At 40.1% G+C, this 15126-nt stretch overlaps 1 protein-coding gene across 2 annotated transcripts in view; it reads right to left on the bottom strand.

The window, feature by feature from the left end:
* plcg1 (phospholipase C, gamma 1) overlaps positions 1-15126 on the bottom strand; it is a 33638-nt gene that overhangs the window by 14715 nt on the left and 3797 nt on the right. For both annotated transcript variants that reach the window (XM_077568519.1, XM_077568527.1), the window contains exons 3-16: positions 6030-6182; positions 5572-5665; positions 5431-5478; positions 5001-5085; positions 4373-4456; positions 3990-4012; positions 3837-3906; positions 3652-3753; positions 2826-2944; positions 2338-2423; positions 1939-2059; positions 1566-1734; positions 414-536; positions 87-188 (exon numbers count right to left, since the gene is read on the bottom strand). In XM_077568519.1, coding sequence (XP_077424645.1) covers positions 87-188; positions 414-536; positions 1566-1734; positions 1939-2059; positions 2338-2423; positions 2826-2944; positions 3652-3753; positions 3837-3906; positions 3990-4012; positions 4373-4456; positions 5001-5085; positions 5431-5478; positions 5572-5665; positions 6030-6182 — 1379 coding nt within the window. The remainder of the gene's footprint in view (positions 1-86; positions 189-413; positions 537-1565; positions 1735-1938; positions 2060-2337; positions 2424-2825; positions 2945-3651; positions 3754-3836; positions 3907-3989; positions 4013-4372; positions 4457-5000; positions 5086-5430; positions 5479-5571; positions 5666-6029; positions 6183-15126) is intronic.

The raw sequence follows: 15126 nt of genomic DNA, 5'->3' as shown, positions 1-15126 counted from the left end.
CACTTTTTATTTTAAGTGCTTGCAAAGATCTCGCCTTGGGACAGTGTGGTCCAAGTCCGTACTCACTTAACGTGAGGCCTACTAACCTCTCTGTGCTCCTCCTCCTCATCGTTACCCTGATTATTTGAGGTCTCCTCTGAGTAGTAGATCTTACTGCTGGTCAGGACAAAGAAATGAGGGTACCACTCCTGCAGCCGGAGGGACAGGATATGAGGAGGCAGAATGCACGAGCGACATTAATTATTTAGAATATCCATGTCTTGCACAGGAACAAATGTGACCACCATCTAACCAGGAAAACAAGTTCTAAGATATTTGGGTGCAAGCAGGATACAGTTACACAATCATTTATGAGTAGACATTACAATCGTGTTCCAGAAAACACATGCTAAGTTTAAAACTGTTCTATTTACATGATTGATTGGATCCTCCAAATACAGGATTCCGTTTTTGATGGAGTTGCTGATGTCGTTCTCAGAGTAGGGAGTAGAGGTGGACACCTCCTCGTAGGCGCTGCCCTCAGCAAGCTTCTTATGCTGCCACGTGGAAAATGAGAGCATTGAAATGAAAGACGAACATTTTTTAAATGGGAAAACAAATTATGCAATTTGTGCAAAAGAGAAATAAAGTATACGGCCACAATACACAGTGCACATTATGAGGTTTCGGTAAGTCCGTCCCAGAGGTTTGGCGCAGGTCAAGAGACACACCCGACTCAAATGATTTGTGATGATATACCCTGTTTGGCCATTTTCACTGAAGCAACCCCCTTTGCACACGTCTGTTTTACTGGATTTGACTAATATTGCAAGGCCCACCGAATATTGTTTTCTATTGCTATAAAAACATGGAACCTACCAAAAGAAAGCTTAGAGTCTCTTCTTTCATCAGAGAAAAACTTATATTTGTATCTGTATCCTTTTAGCAGCAATTAGCATTTGAATATAGCTTAGTTTCATCATTATTCACAAATCTATGTAAAACACCGGGGGAAAGAGTTTTTTGCAATATGGCCCTGGTTGAGCTCTTATACTATGCTGCCACCTGCTGGACATTTTTTTGTAATAACTACCATTGCTTTAGGCATCCTCTTCAGGTCAGAGGCTGCATCAAAACCTTCTGTATGCTCTAGCATTAAAAAAACAAAAATAAAACGTATAAATATGTTTTTGGGACCATGGCAATATTTAACATAGAACATTTTTATACGTTTTTGGGAGCAAATTAGTTAAGAGAACAGTGGTGGTTGTTTTAAAGCGCTCCATAAATAAGAGTTCTAACAGTTGCTGCATGCATGGATATAGGAAATACAAGAACACGTTTTCTGAATTCAACATGAAGAGAGCTAGATTTGATAGCTCCTCTCCCTGATCATTTTGTTCACCAGGAAATCCTACACCTATGTCTTGAATTTGAAAAAACACACACACACTTACTTTTTCCAATAAAGAAGGTTTCAGTGAATGTGTATAGACAACTGGTGGGGTACAGTACCTCCACCAAGACTAAGAACCACTGGTGTAAGGTGTACAACGTTGATTGAAAAATGTCATCGGAAGCCCAACCTTGATGAGGATCTTCTTCTTGAGCTGGTTGGGTGAAGGCAGGCCATCCGCTGCGATATCCACCGCCTTGGTCAGCAACATGTCTCCGAACAGTTTCTTAAAGTAAGTGGCCATGTTCCTCTGCTGGACAATACTACAGTGGTCCTCAATGGACAGGATTATGGGAAAGCTGCGGGAAAGATCAGACTTAAAAGTTGCAACTTCCTCTTTCACTGCACTTGGGTGCCATTTCTTATCTTATTTTCTCACACGGTACAATTTCCTCAGGGCACATTGTTTCTTTACACTTTATGTGTGCAGCCTAATTATTTTTCACCGGGGGACGCCTGCAACAAGACACTGAAGAGGGGCTGACAAGTCTCTGGGAACTTACTCTGACGTGACAAATGCGTGCTCTTTGATGGTGGTCAACACATCACAGAACTTGATCTTTGTTGTGAGGGTGTGCCCGTGGTAAATGACTGGCATTCCATCTGGACCATCCCAGCAGTCCACTGCAAAAACAAAACACATTCAACTGCTAAACTACAAAATAAAAAAGGAATGCAAAAACATATTGCAGAGCTACAGTTTGAACTTGAACCTCAACTCGCTAGTGTCACGTGTGTTTATTTTTCTATGACACAAACCAACACTTGCAGACAATTCAAAGAAACCAGCTTGACCAGCTCACGTATGCGATAATGTAAAGTAGTTATGAAACTGCTCCGTGAGTGTGAGAGGGCGTGGCGGCTACGGTAGCAACCAAACTGAATGGACAGTGTTTACTTACATTCGATACAACGGCAACCCATCCTTAAAGCGCGAGCGTACGCCTCCAGAGACGACTCGCTGGAAAACTGGTCTCCTGTCAGGTACCTAAAAATAAGCATGTGACGAGTCAACGCGCGCATACCTCTTTCAGTGCTAATCGCACCGGCATCGCTCGCACACAAATGTCATGCTGCCGTTTCTCCGATGTTGACCTGCGCAAACGCGTATTTCAAACTCTATCAAAGCAACATCGGAAGCTGTCATTCTGCTTTTTCAATGTGTATTGTTTGGCAACCGGCATAGAAGGCTCACATTTGAACAGCGTTTCACACGCTTTTCAATTGAAGGAAAACGTGTATTTTTTCCCTGACTAAAAATAGGCCTCTCAATCTGGAATTCTGTTGTTGAAAAATCTAGTTGTGATTTGGTGACATCAATTCAAAAGTTTGACACCAAGATGCTTGAAACCCAACCACGAGTGTAGACAGAAACGAGCCGGACTCTTACGTGTTGTGTGAAGAGGAAATCCAATAATGGGACAAAGGGTTGCTCATATTTTCTGGACATACTTGATCCAAGGAAGAATCCCAGATGGTGTTCTCTTTGGAGAATAAGTACGTCAGGAACTACAACGAAACAACAAGAACAATATTTTACTCATTACGTATGCATTTGAAATGTTTTTATATCAGCAAACATTGGCCATAAAGGACGATAAAGTAGAATAAATAAGACTCCCCTTAAGCTACTCTTTTGTACAAATTTGATGAGAATTACATAAAACAGAGGTATCAATTAACAAAGACCATCTTTTTTTGATATCCTAGGGGCCTAAAACTATTAAAATGATTCATTTATCTAATTTGAAAACAATTAGAAGATTGTTGAAGAGGTTTCCAGATTCACGGAAAACGTAGCAACCTAAGTGTGTGATTCCCATTCACGCGCCATAATATGACCTCGTGCCAGCAGAGCCGTACGGTGCCACCTCCTACAGGCTGGTTTGCTAAAGTGCTCTCTGTTCTCTGCCGTTTCGTCAATTCGCCGCTTTATGGCAACCACAAAGGGCATCCGTCGCTTTCTGCATACTACCTACAGACGCCACAGCCAACCTTTTCTAATTGTGTGGGAGGTGTTTAAGGCCAACGTCGGGCTTTCTTGTGTCAATTACGGAGAACCACGTACCCACACAAACAATGCGGGAGTTTAGAGGCGTGGGGTAAATGGAAACGATACCAACTATTAACATGACAAAAGTACTTTACATTTGAGCATCGGGCAGCAAAAAGACCCTCAAATAATATTGAGAAATAAAATAAAAATGCATGTATACCTCATCTTGGAGGAAATAAGGCTGTTCCACTTCTCTAAGAGGTTCCTTCAGGTAGTCGAACATGAACTGCTGAACCTTGCTGCCATCCGTGGCCCACATATCCTGCATTTACATGGCGTGTATGATATCACAGATATTCAAGCATTAGGGGAAGCCCGTGTGCAATAAACCAGAGAGATTATTACCATTTGAGACTCCAGGAGGAAGCTCTTAAAGTCCTCAAGGGAGATCCTCTGTTCTGGTCTGTCAATGAACCTGGCAGAGAAAGTAACGCCTCGGTAAGCACACATATGGGATGCGGCTGCAGCACGGCCTTAATTTGTTTGGTTTTGGCCTACCTCTGCAAAAACGGGAACTCGAGCTGAAAGGAGGAGGAAAGGGGAAAATGTCGGTTAATTGGAGGGGCTGAGGATGCGTACAAACTGGTGTTGTGTAAGGTTGGTTAGTCATGGCGGGCGGGCGCTGAGGTCATCCATTTATTTTAAATATACTCCCAGCCTGCCTCCCCTTCATCTGTGTGAGTGTGTTTACGTGTGTCCTAATGGCCTTCGCCAGAAGGGCTCGTGCGTTTTCAACTGGATTGTATTGATCTTGCTGCCATTTGAGAACAGACAAATGGGGGAGGAAGCATGCCTGGGCATGGGGGGGTGGATTGTCGAGGGGATGCACAAACTCAGACTTGTCTGTGAACAGTGACACGAGATGCGCCATATAAACTCACGTTCTTCTGAGCATCAAACATGAGGTTGCGATAAAGTTGTGAAAACTGGCTGAAGGACACTTCTCCATTCCTCCACTCAGAGTCCTGGGGAAAAAAAGAACACCAAAAAAAAAAAGAGTCGGCATTTTTTTTTTTCCGTTCCGTCTTCAATTCCGCTTATCGGTCGGGTGGCGGGGGCAGCAGCTTTAGCAGGGAAGCCCAGACTTCGCTCTCCCCAGCCACTTCAGCCAGCTCCTCCGACGGGATCCCAAGGCGTTCCCAGGCCAGCCGAGAGACTTAGTCTCTCCAGCGTGTCCTGGGTCGTCCCCGGGGCCTCCCGCCGGTGGGACATGCCCGGAACACCTCCCCAGGGAGGCGTCCAGGAGGCATCCGAACGAGATGCCCGAGCCACCTCAACTGGTTCCTCTCAACGTGGAGGAGTAACGGCTCGACGCTGAGTCCCTCCCAGATGACCGAGCTTCTCACCCTACCTCTAAGGGAGAGCCCGTCTACCCTGTGGAGGAAACTCATTTCGGCCGCTTGTATCCGGGATCACATCGTCATGTTTCACCTCAAATGTTACGCGAAATTAAACTAAGCAGGAAGGCATCAGAAGTGCAAGCCAGACTGTTAAGCAGAGCGAGTTTACCGGAAGTTTCTCTCGGAGGAACCTCATGTTGGGCACCCTGTAGTTGACCTGGCTCAGCATGTTCTTCAGATCCTTACAGGATATCCTAGACACAAGCACGCGCTGGGTTTAGAAAAATGAAACACAAATACAAAGACGCACGTAGATGCACGTCCTATTAGCATAAAGCTTTGGCCCCGCGGGGAAGGCAACGACCCACGCAGCCTCAAACGGACTCGCTCTGTCGTCTAGGTAGCGGCAGACAAACATCTCCGTGCATCTCCTCAAGTCCTGCACAGACTGTTTCCTGCGGCAGGAAAAGTTGCTGGTGTGTGGCTGAGAGGTTAGTTCCTTCACAGCACCTCACAACACTCAAGCGTGGTGAACTCATGAACTATACCCCCAAAGTAATAATTTAATGAGGATGAAACTTTTGATCAAAACAATTTACCTGTCTTCTCTGTTGCGGTCAACGGCATAGAATTGTTTCCGTAACCACCTAAATAGAAATAAGCAATAAGTGTGATGCATTCACAAAAACATGGCAGCAATATGTCAAGACGTGGCACATGTCCACATTGTACTTCCTTGCCTCTCGACTTGAAGTGGTGTTGGGGACTTGAGCGTGTCAGCCACTAGCCAGTTTAAGCCCTTCACCCACATGGTCATCTCCTCATCGGATGTTGCTGTTATGTTGACAAGCAGAATAAAAATACATTTAAAAAAAAAGTCACTTTCCTTTCTTTTCTTTGATCCTTCCTCGGGTCTCCTGACGGCCTCACAACTCTGGCTGAAAGTGTTCGGTTGAGGTGAATGGTATGGGATTTTTTAATAAGTTTTAGGTGAACTAATGAATACACTCTCACACAAACACACATACAAAAAAAATAAAAATATAAAAAATAAAAATAAAAAGAGAGAGCAATGATGATGACGACATGTCAAATCGGTAAAATTACCGAATGAAGAAAAAAAAAGTCACATAGACAACATAACAACACATTTGCTAAGTCCTCATGTTTTTTTTCCAGTCAAACATCAAATGCATACCTGCTAGGCTGAGTGACTTAAGGCGAAACTCTGTCCCGTACAAAATGACAAAGCAATGGGCTTGGTCCAGCCTGGCTGCAGAGTCCTCCATGTAGCGCTCAAAGTCCCGGGACTTCTGTCCGGGTCGGATCTCTTTGATTTCTCGGATGTCAACTGGTGATACGGAACACATACGACAAAGCTCAGTACGTCCACCCAAATACAATGAGGAGTTTCCTTTTAATAAGTCCAGAAGACAATAGCAAAATAACTGTACAGCTTGCGTAAAAACTATTTATGGAAAAGGCAATTAAAATAGCAAATTAATGAAAAGAGGAAATGATATATGTGGACCGTTACGGAGTTACGCCTGAATATAAAAACAACAACAACAAAACAATTAGCACACAATGTGACATAAAAAAATGCAAAAGCAAAAAAAAAAAAAAGTACCAACCCCAACCATGCAAAAGTTACTTATTTGCAAACTGGTAGACCACATCCACGTGCTCGGTGAGGTTTGAAAGTTCGACTCGGTCCCTTTTGCCACTAAAGAAACTGCCAATTGACAAGTAACAGGATTTCTGCAGGTATTAGCAAAAAATTATTATTTTTTTATGCCTGTTTTAATGCTATTTAAAACAAATTTAATGCCCATGCCGTACTGCATACACACACGCACACACACTGACATATACATACATAACATTTATGCATGTGCTCTTGGTATATAAGGGCTGTCGGTGGAATTGTTTTCAATCGTAATTAATGGCATGATTTCCATAATTAATTTGCAATTAATCGCAAATCAGACGCTAAATGTAAAAAAAAAAAAAAAAAATTCTATTGTTTAATACTCTTTTTCATTAACATAAAAGTGGACAAAATATGGTTACCAAACACAATTGCGGTTGTATCTTTTAATTCATTGATACAGCAATGTTATAGTAACTCATAAAGTTATTTGAACTTCAAAAGATTTATTAAACGGTTAAAATGAGTGTGAAACATTGATTCACAGATTGGTGTTGAGATAATTTTCTAGATGGCATTGGTGCTTCATGTTTGGACGTGGGTGACAGAAACAGTAACTTTTTCTGTTCAAATTCAGAGCAATTCATATTTGGAACACAAAGCAAATCGTAGACTCCGGGCTATTTTGTTCATTGTAAATTACAACTACAATCACATTTATTATTACTAAATTAAGTTATAGTGACTCCTTTCACAATGTTTTATTTATTTATTTATTTTTATTTTCCACAGTGTTTTATGTAAAAGAAAGCATGAACAACAATTTCTTTTCTACGTCAATTGTATAAAAATATATATATATATTTAATGTATTTTTAATGCCATTTAAGCCCTTAAATTGAGCAAAACCCATTTAATGACTTTTAATGCTTTTTCATGACTCGCGGAAAGCCAGCTATAGTGTTGTCGTTCTAGCATCTAAAACACAAAAAGAGTGTGTTGCAATAGAAAAGGTGATCTGTAACTTACTAAAAGTGTTGGGTGCATACCAAGTTCAAATTATGATCACCCTTTTACACCCGCTGCGATTTAGAGGGTAAAGTCGCAGATGGCTGATTTTTGGAACCTGCGTCTTGTTAATGAGCACACACAAAGTTTGCACGTGTGGGCTGAGGAGGCTCAAAGGCCTTGGCAGCAAGGGGACTCTCCTGTGCACACACACACACTTTTTTTCAGCTCCTGCCACTCTTCCTGCTCTTGCACCACACTTCCTGTGCTTTTGTCGCCTACACACCACATCTGCTTGTGTTAAGGTGCACATACTCTTTTTTTTTTTTTTTTTTACAGAAAAAAAAAAACGGGTCTTCTCACACTACATTTGACCAAGCTATAATGCGATAAATGATAATCGGGCTTCACTTGTTCAGCGTAGTTCCATCTTTGAAGAACTTTTACATTATCACCTTGTTCACCAACTGACGCAATGATTAATTGTCATCACAATGATTAATTGTCATGATGTGAAAGTAGCAGATCATTCACAAATTGACTATACCACCAGACCCCCCCCATCCAACCACCACTATCCCAAATCCCTGCTATAAACCGTGTGTCATTGCGGTCACCCTACGAGCCGACAGACTTGCGTGGAAAAACCAAAACAGGTTGACTCGTTTCAGTCCTTTGTGTCAAACTTTGCGAGGCCGACTTGAGCAGATGCCGGAAATGAGGAGGTAGCCAGAGGTATAACCTCATTAAAGGATATACCCTGCGGCACACTCCCACGCTTCCGTCATCTCTCCATCCTGCCTCGCACAAGCGCTTCTAATGTCCACAGACAAAATGTAGTATGTCGTTTAATTGGAAATAGGGATGTAACAATAACGGCAATATCGTGATATTAAAACTGCCACAATATCGTCGTCGTCGTCGTGTCAGTTTAATTTTCACAAGGCATGTTGTGGCCCTTCTATGTTTAAAATCCACGCTCATGGTCAGATGAAGGGGAACGGAACTTAATATGCTTAAGAGAGTCAATATGAGGAAGAACTCAATGTGTGCGTGCATTAGCAAGTAAGTGCCTCATTATTAAGTGTTATTAGAGATTGTTGTAGGTTGTTTATAAGGAATAAACTTTGCACGACTTTGCGGCGCCCGTGCCTCGTCCGTAGCACCTTCTTTTTCGTTGATTTCCCGCAGTAATCATGCCATTTTAAATGTATTTAAAGTGTGTCCGTGCGGAAACGCAAAATACTGGTTTACGGACCCTTCCGGGTCACGCAAATATGTTTGTTTTTTTTAATTACTGTGCAAAGAATTTTGATGTAAATATCAACTTTAACGGTGAAATCAGACTTAATTCGAAATTCGAGTTACATCGTCAGCATAGGAACGGAACTCGTCCGTAACATGAGGACTCCCTGTATTGTGCTTTTTTTTTTTTGTATGAGCTCATTTGAAAAAAATATTGTGACCTTTTTTATTATTGCGAACCTCCCCACAATATTGTGATAATTATCATATCGTGACCCGCCCAAGTATTAACATGGTGTGGGAAACACTGACCGCATTGTGCCATTTTGATGTCGTTACATCGCCAAATCTCAATGGCAGATATTTGGGGAGCCACATTTGATTTCTTCTTCTTTATTTTTTAGCATTGCATGAGGCACAGATTAAAATATCTCAATAGGCAGCAGCCTCATGGACAGGAAGGCGCTGGGGAGAGTTGTTAAGGCGGCACAAAAGATCATTGGTGCCACGCCGCCAAGTATGAGTGAACTCATACTCGTGGTATCAGCAAAGACATTTCACACCCCTTTAATAAACGGTTTCCCCTTCTGCCACCGGGAAAACGGAGTTTGAGGTGCAAAACTGCCACATTCTTGAAGAGTTTTTATCCAACCGCCATAAGACTACTAAATAGAAAATGAAAGGGACAGGTGCAATATATAATGAGTTAAAACTCTCCCGAAAGTGTCAAGTGTAAATTGTATTATTTGGAATTTAAGGTTTTATTTCTTTTTTATTCTTTTTTTTAATTTACTCTATAGTTTTTTTTTATTCAGTATTTTTATTACATTTTTTACATTTCGTTCGGTGACAACATCTGGGATGTTATGTTTGCTGAATGACAATAAATCTGAGTCTTATATTCAGAATACACCAAATCTATCTGGAAAAGCAGTCAAGTGTGCCGACTCTAAAAAAAATTTTTAAAAAAATCCCCGACGCCCCTCTACCAGCCTGACTTGTTCATTCCAGAAAGGTGGAGTAAGGAATCATGTCAGCTGTGTGGATAAGGTAAATGACGACGACGACGACGACACGGGCTGTCCTGGAGCTGAGCAGCGTGGAGCAGAGTTCTAAAAACTCTGTGCTTTCCGGACAGCCTGCCACCGCAACTCCCACATATGCTGTGGTGCAAGTAAGTGATGGTGTGAGAAAAAGGTATTACTTCAGTTATCCTGTTAGCAGTTTAATTTTACCTCTGAAATGTCTGATGCTGCTGAAACATGTGGAAAAAGAGCTTTTGTAAAATATGCGGCCGTATATTAAAATGTCAATAATAAGTGGTGACTCTGAAAAGTATTTGAGAGAAACTTAAGCCATGTTGGAAAAACTTCCTGTATTGTGTTTCTGAATAACATTTAACTAATCACAATTGGAAGATGTAATGACATTATCATGACATTGATAACAAAGCATTTAGTCATACTTGGCCTTTAAAAAAAAAAGTGGTATCAGTGCACCCATTTTTATTACCGGTACTTATTAATAATTAGTAATTGGAAAAAAAATAAAAGAAATTCTGGAGTTTCCCAGATGAAAATGCCACACGGATGATTCAGGCAGTAGAAGTAAAACAAGTTTTAAACAGAGGTCTATAATAAACTAATATACAAAGCATCATGTGCATAACAACAGGTGCAAGACAACATCAAATTTATAATTCAAGCTCAACAGCTTTGAAAGCAACAATGCTTGCACCTTAGCTGATCCAACCTGCTGCTTCAGGCAAGCTGATAACAACTAATTACCGTCATGTTCAAAAGCCGTTCCTTCACACTCAAACAAAGGAGAGAGAAAAAAAAAAAAGAGTTTCCATGCACCAGTCATATAAACACGGATACTTAATTTTTCGCCCCCGGGTTTCTCGTCGCTCAACTTGGGTGAAATGTTTCCAAATCAGTCAAGTGCATATCTTGAATTACGTCACATGAGTGACGCGCTCGAGGGAAAAATGATGAATCTTTACAGCTGGGACGAAGCAAGTCAGGCCGGTAAGGTGATTCTCTCGAATATTTGCATTTCTGAAATAGTCACAGCCACTAACTTAAGTCATATTTTTGCATGCACATGATTCCAAAATAAATTGGAGTGCCAAGTGTAGGATCATTATACCATGTTACTACACAAGGACGAGCACTCGGGTAAACAAACTTACTTTTAACCCATTACACTCTTTTAAATGCTTAGATAAAAAAAAAAAGAATATATATATATATATATATATATATATATATATATATATATATATAATTAAAAAGACAACTTTTTTTAGGACAACCTTTTTAGACAACCTTATATTGTGTCTTCATGTCCAAAAGAGTCAAGTTGGACAGAATGTCAAACACCAATTTGTAAATATGACATAAACCAAACAACATACTGTATTACATCGATGAGACAAAAGAGTGAGCAAGAAATGTGTCACATCCTTCAGAGCAACTCAATACAATATCACCAGAACTCCCTTCCCTTATTCAATGTGACAAAGAGTGTGTCCCATCTGTCAAAGTTATTTATGGGGTTGTCTGAAACAGCTGGGTTAACTGACTGGTCCAGTTAGTCTTGTGTTGCATGAGACCAGCCAGAGAAGACTGGCAAAGCTCAAAATGTGTGCACATGCACCCATGAGTAATCCATCATACGAGTACCCGGAAGGGGAGCAACTGTGTCAACAAAAATGTAAACGCCTCAGGATTTTTCCTACATGTAAACGTCGGGTGGCGTCTGCTCCGCCTAAATTCAAGAAGCACTTAACAGTCATACAAAAAAGAAAAAGAAAAAAGGAGAGCAATGATGATGACATGTCAAATCGGTAAAATTACCGAATGAACAATACTGAGCTCTCCAGGGAAAAAAAAAAAAAAAGCACTTAACAATCTCGGACATCATGACCATTCGTGAAGAAGCATCATAAATGAAAGACTTGCTCTCCTACTTCAAATGGGGATGACAATTTTGTCTATCAAGCTGACTTTAGTAAAGTAACAATAAAGCATGTGTTCAACTGTGACAGGCGATGATGTCACTTTTTTACTTATCTTTCCAGATTCTCCCTCCCAACAAATAAAAAAAAAACAGAACCAATGGTTTTGATCCACAGTGGCTGGGCCCCTTCACCTGCCTCACACATACTGAAGGAAGGCGTGCTTTGTAATCTAATATAGCAGATGCAATGTGGCCTAAGGCAGCACTCACTTGCTGCTGCTCGTGAAACAGCATTTCCACAAACGACAGTTTGGATGCATTACAATTTTTTGAGGTATGCTTCGGGATAGCTGTCATTATCATTTCAGTTCTATGCCAGCAGGATGTGAAGCCATGTTATGCCGAGAGATGATGATGTTGGCAACGGGATGAGTGAGCCTTGTCAATCTTGTTAAGACGAGAGAGTGGAGGGTGACTGCTAGCATTAGCCACTGAAATTCATATCATGCTATCAATTGCAACCCTTCATGGTTAACAATAGGGGTGGGAATCTTTGAATGTCTCACGATTCGATTACGATTTTTGGGTCTGCGATTCGATTGAGAATCATTTTTTATTCAAAATGATTTGATTGACAATGATTTTTGCTTAAATCTATAGATGTGCAAGGAATTGTAATGATCTACTCCAGTCTGACTCGCTAATCCTAATTAGCGTGCTACTCGCGGCACTTTTATCACTCAACAGAACGGGTACACACTGCAAAAAAAACTTATTGGAATAACTTGATCGTGACTTTGTCCTTCTACTCTAATGCAGAACGGGTACACACTGCAAAAAAACTTATTGGAATAACTTGATCGTGACTTTGTCCTTCTACTCTCTAATGCAGAACGGGTACACACTGCAAAAAAACTTATTGGAATAACTTGATCGTGACTTTTTCCTTCTTCTCTCGAATGTGGCTACAACTTAGTGTATCAAACCGCGTGGAACCACACTGCCCCTCAGTGGCCAAATCAGGTACAACAAGAACAGCGCTCCAAATAAAGACACACACAGACAAAGGCAAGACAGTATGCAAAAAAACTTATTGGAATAACTTGATCGTGACTTTTTCCTTCTTCTCTCCAATGTGGCTACAACTTAGTGTATCAAACCGCGTGGAACCACACTGCCCCTCAGTGGCCAAATCAGGTACAACAAGAACAGCGCTCCAAATAAAGACACACACAGACAAAGGCAAGACAGTATAAAATTATTTAAATAAACTCGATTTTGGGATAATTAAAATTGATTCTAAATCGTACTAAATGAGAATCGTTTTTTTGGCACACCCCTAATTAACAGTATATGTCATGGTATAAAATGAAGGGTAAAAATATTTAAATTTAATAATTGTATAATTTCTAAATAGGTAAATTAGACACGTCATTAGAGGAGCTAAATTGATAAAATAAGTGAGAAAACCAATATGAACTAGGATAACAATTATTGTGCAAATCGCAAATTACAATTAAATGTTAGCCCTCCCTAATTCAAAATAATAGACACATGCGGATATTTTAAAAACACTACAACTGGCTTTGAGTTTAGTTTTCTATAATTCATTCAAATTACTGTGGATGGATTAATTAGCCTTTACTGACCCTTGTGAGGAATAAGCGGTTCGGAAAATGGATTGAAGGATGGATGATTCTGTTTTCAAGTTTAGAAAGCAAGTCTACTTAATAAGATTTATCAGACCTCAAAAGGTCAAAATGGACAATCAGCACACAAAATAACAAATCATGCTGCTGATAGATTGCGTTGGATAGAAAATATTTCCGCTTTCTATTTTGTGCTATGTACTTCTTGTCTTCCTGGCATCTCATGTGTCCACGATTGCTCGTGAAACATTGTGAATGGCGGCAATGTGGGACTAAAATAGTTCTAAAATGTTCATTACTATTAGCATTATTATTATAAAAATGACTTCCTCCGCCATTTCCGCTCTTCAATGACTGCGTACGTTCTTCTGTATTATTTTCTCCCCTGTTACTATTAAAATGCTTATTTTGCTGTCCTGTATCACACAAGCGCTTATTTAGGTGATTTACGGCAGCATTTAACAAGTTGAAATTATAAAATGCCGTGGCTTGACCCTCGATTAATTACATTTTAAAATCTCAACAAACTTAAAGTCAACCAGTGTCAAACAACCTTTAGAGGTTGCAGTGGATTAAGATTTTTTATTTATTTTTTTAGGCTAACAAGATCACAAAGAGAAATCACTTCAGTATAAAAATGCTTCCCTGCACTTCACCTCAAATTCGAGGGCTATTTCAAAGTGATGGACATAATAGTTGCTGCCTTTGATAAGGAGTAAAGCACAACACACTTGTCCAAAATTACACAATTGAAGTAAAAACAAATAAAAAAAAAAAATAGAATAAAACTCGTACGCCAATCCTATACACAAACGAGGCATCATTTGACCTCTCGTGGGTATCAAATGGCAGCCATGAACTGGCATGTATAAGATTTTTTTTCGGTTACACTTTTTGCGCCTGTGACTGTGCCGCATCCGGAGCAGAGTGCAGCTGTGCTCAAGGCATCCTGCTATGCCAGCAGTAGACTTACAACTAAACAGCTCAGTCAAAGACTTCATATCCTAAGAAAGCGTGCTGGTTACAATTTCAAATCGATTTCGACTGACAGCAGCGAAACAAGTGCAGGGTTCTGTCAACATGACCTACAGTCATTTCTGGACTATAAGCCGCTACTTTTTTCCCCCCACTTGCATTCGACCCTGCGGCTAATACAATGGTGTGGCTTATCCATCAGATCACAAGGGGACGCACTACAAAGAAAGCGCGTCTGGCAGAGCAAAAGTGGAGAGACAGAACCTGAGAGCGGGACATTTACTCTTTCACTGTCATTGACGGCTATAGACGTAAAAAATTCATTTGAACTATTTCTAGTAGTTTCACATTTTTTTCCACTTTTATTAACAAGAGTATGAAAACCTAGAAAAAATGTTTATTGTACATTTAGAACAGACATAAAATTTGTGATTAAATAGAAGTCATGTGATTAATTACAATTAAAAAAAAAAATCACCTGATGCCCCTAACTAAAAAAAAGAAAATATTATTAAAACATTAGGTGTCAGAATATTAAATGCTTTAATTGTAATTAATCGCATGACCTCAATAGTTAACTCACGATTAATCACAAATTTTATATCTGTTTATAAATGTACAATAAAACTATTTTTTTCTAGGTTTTCATACTCTTGTTAACAAAAGTGGGGGAAAATGTGAAACTAATAAAAATAGTTCAAATGAATTTTTGACGTCTATTGCCGTCAATGGCAGTGAATGAGTTATAACACCTGCGGCTTATAGTCTGGTGCGCCTTATATGTGTAACTAACACGAGTATTC

This window comes from Vanacampus margaritifer, chromosome 1 (genome assembly GCF_051991255.1).
Source record: "Vanacampus margaritifer isolate UIUO_Vmar chromosome 1, RoL_Vmar_1.0, whole genome shotgun sequence".
In the NCBI taxonomy this organism is placed as follows: domain Eukaryota; kingdom Metazoa; phylum Chordata; class Actinopteri; order Syngnathiformes; family Syngnathidae; genus Vanacampus; species Vanacampus margaritifer.
Note: the sequence above shows the minus strand (reverse complement) of the source record. Positions and strands in the feature narration are given on the sequence as shown.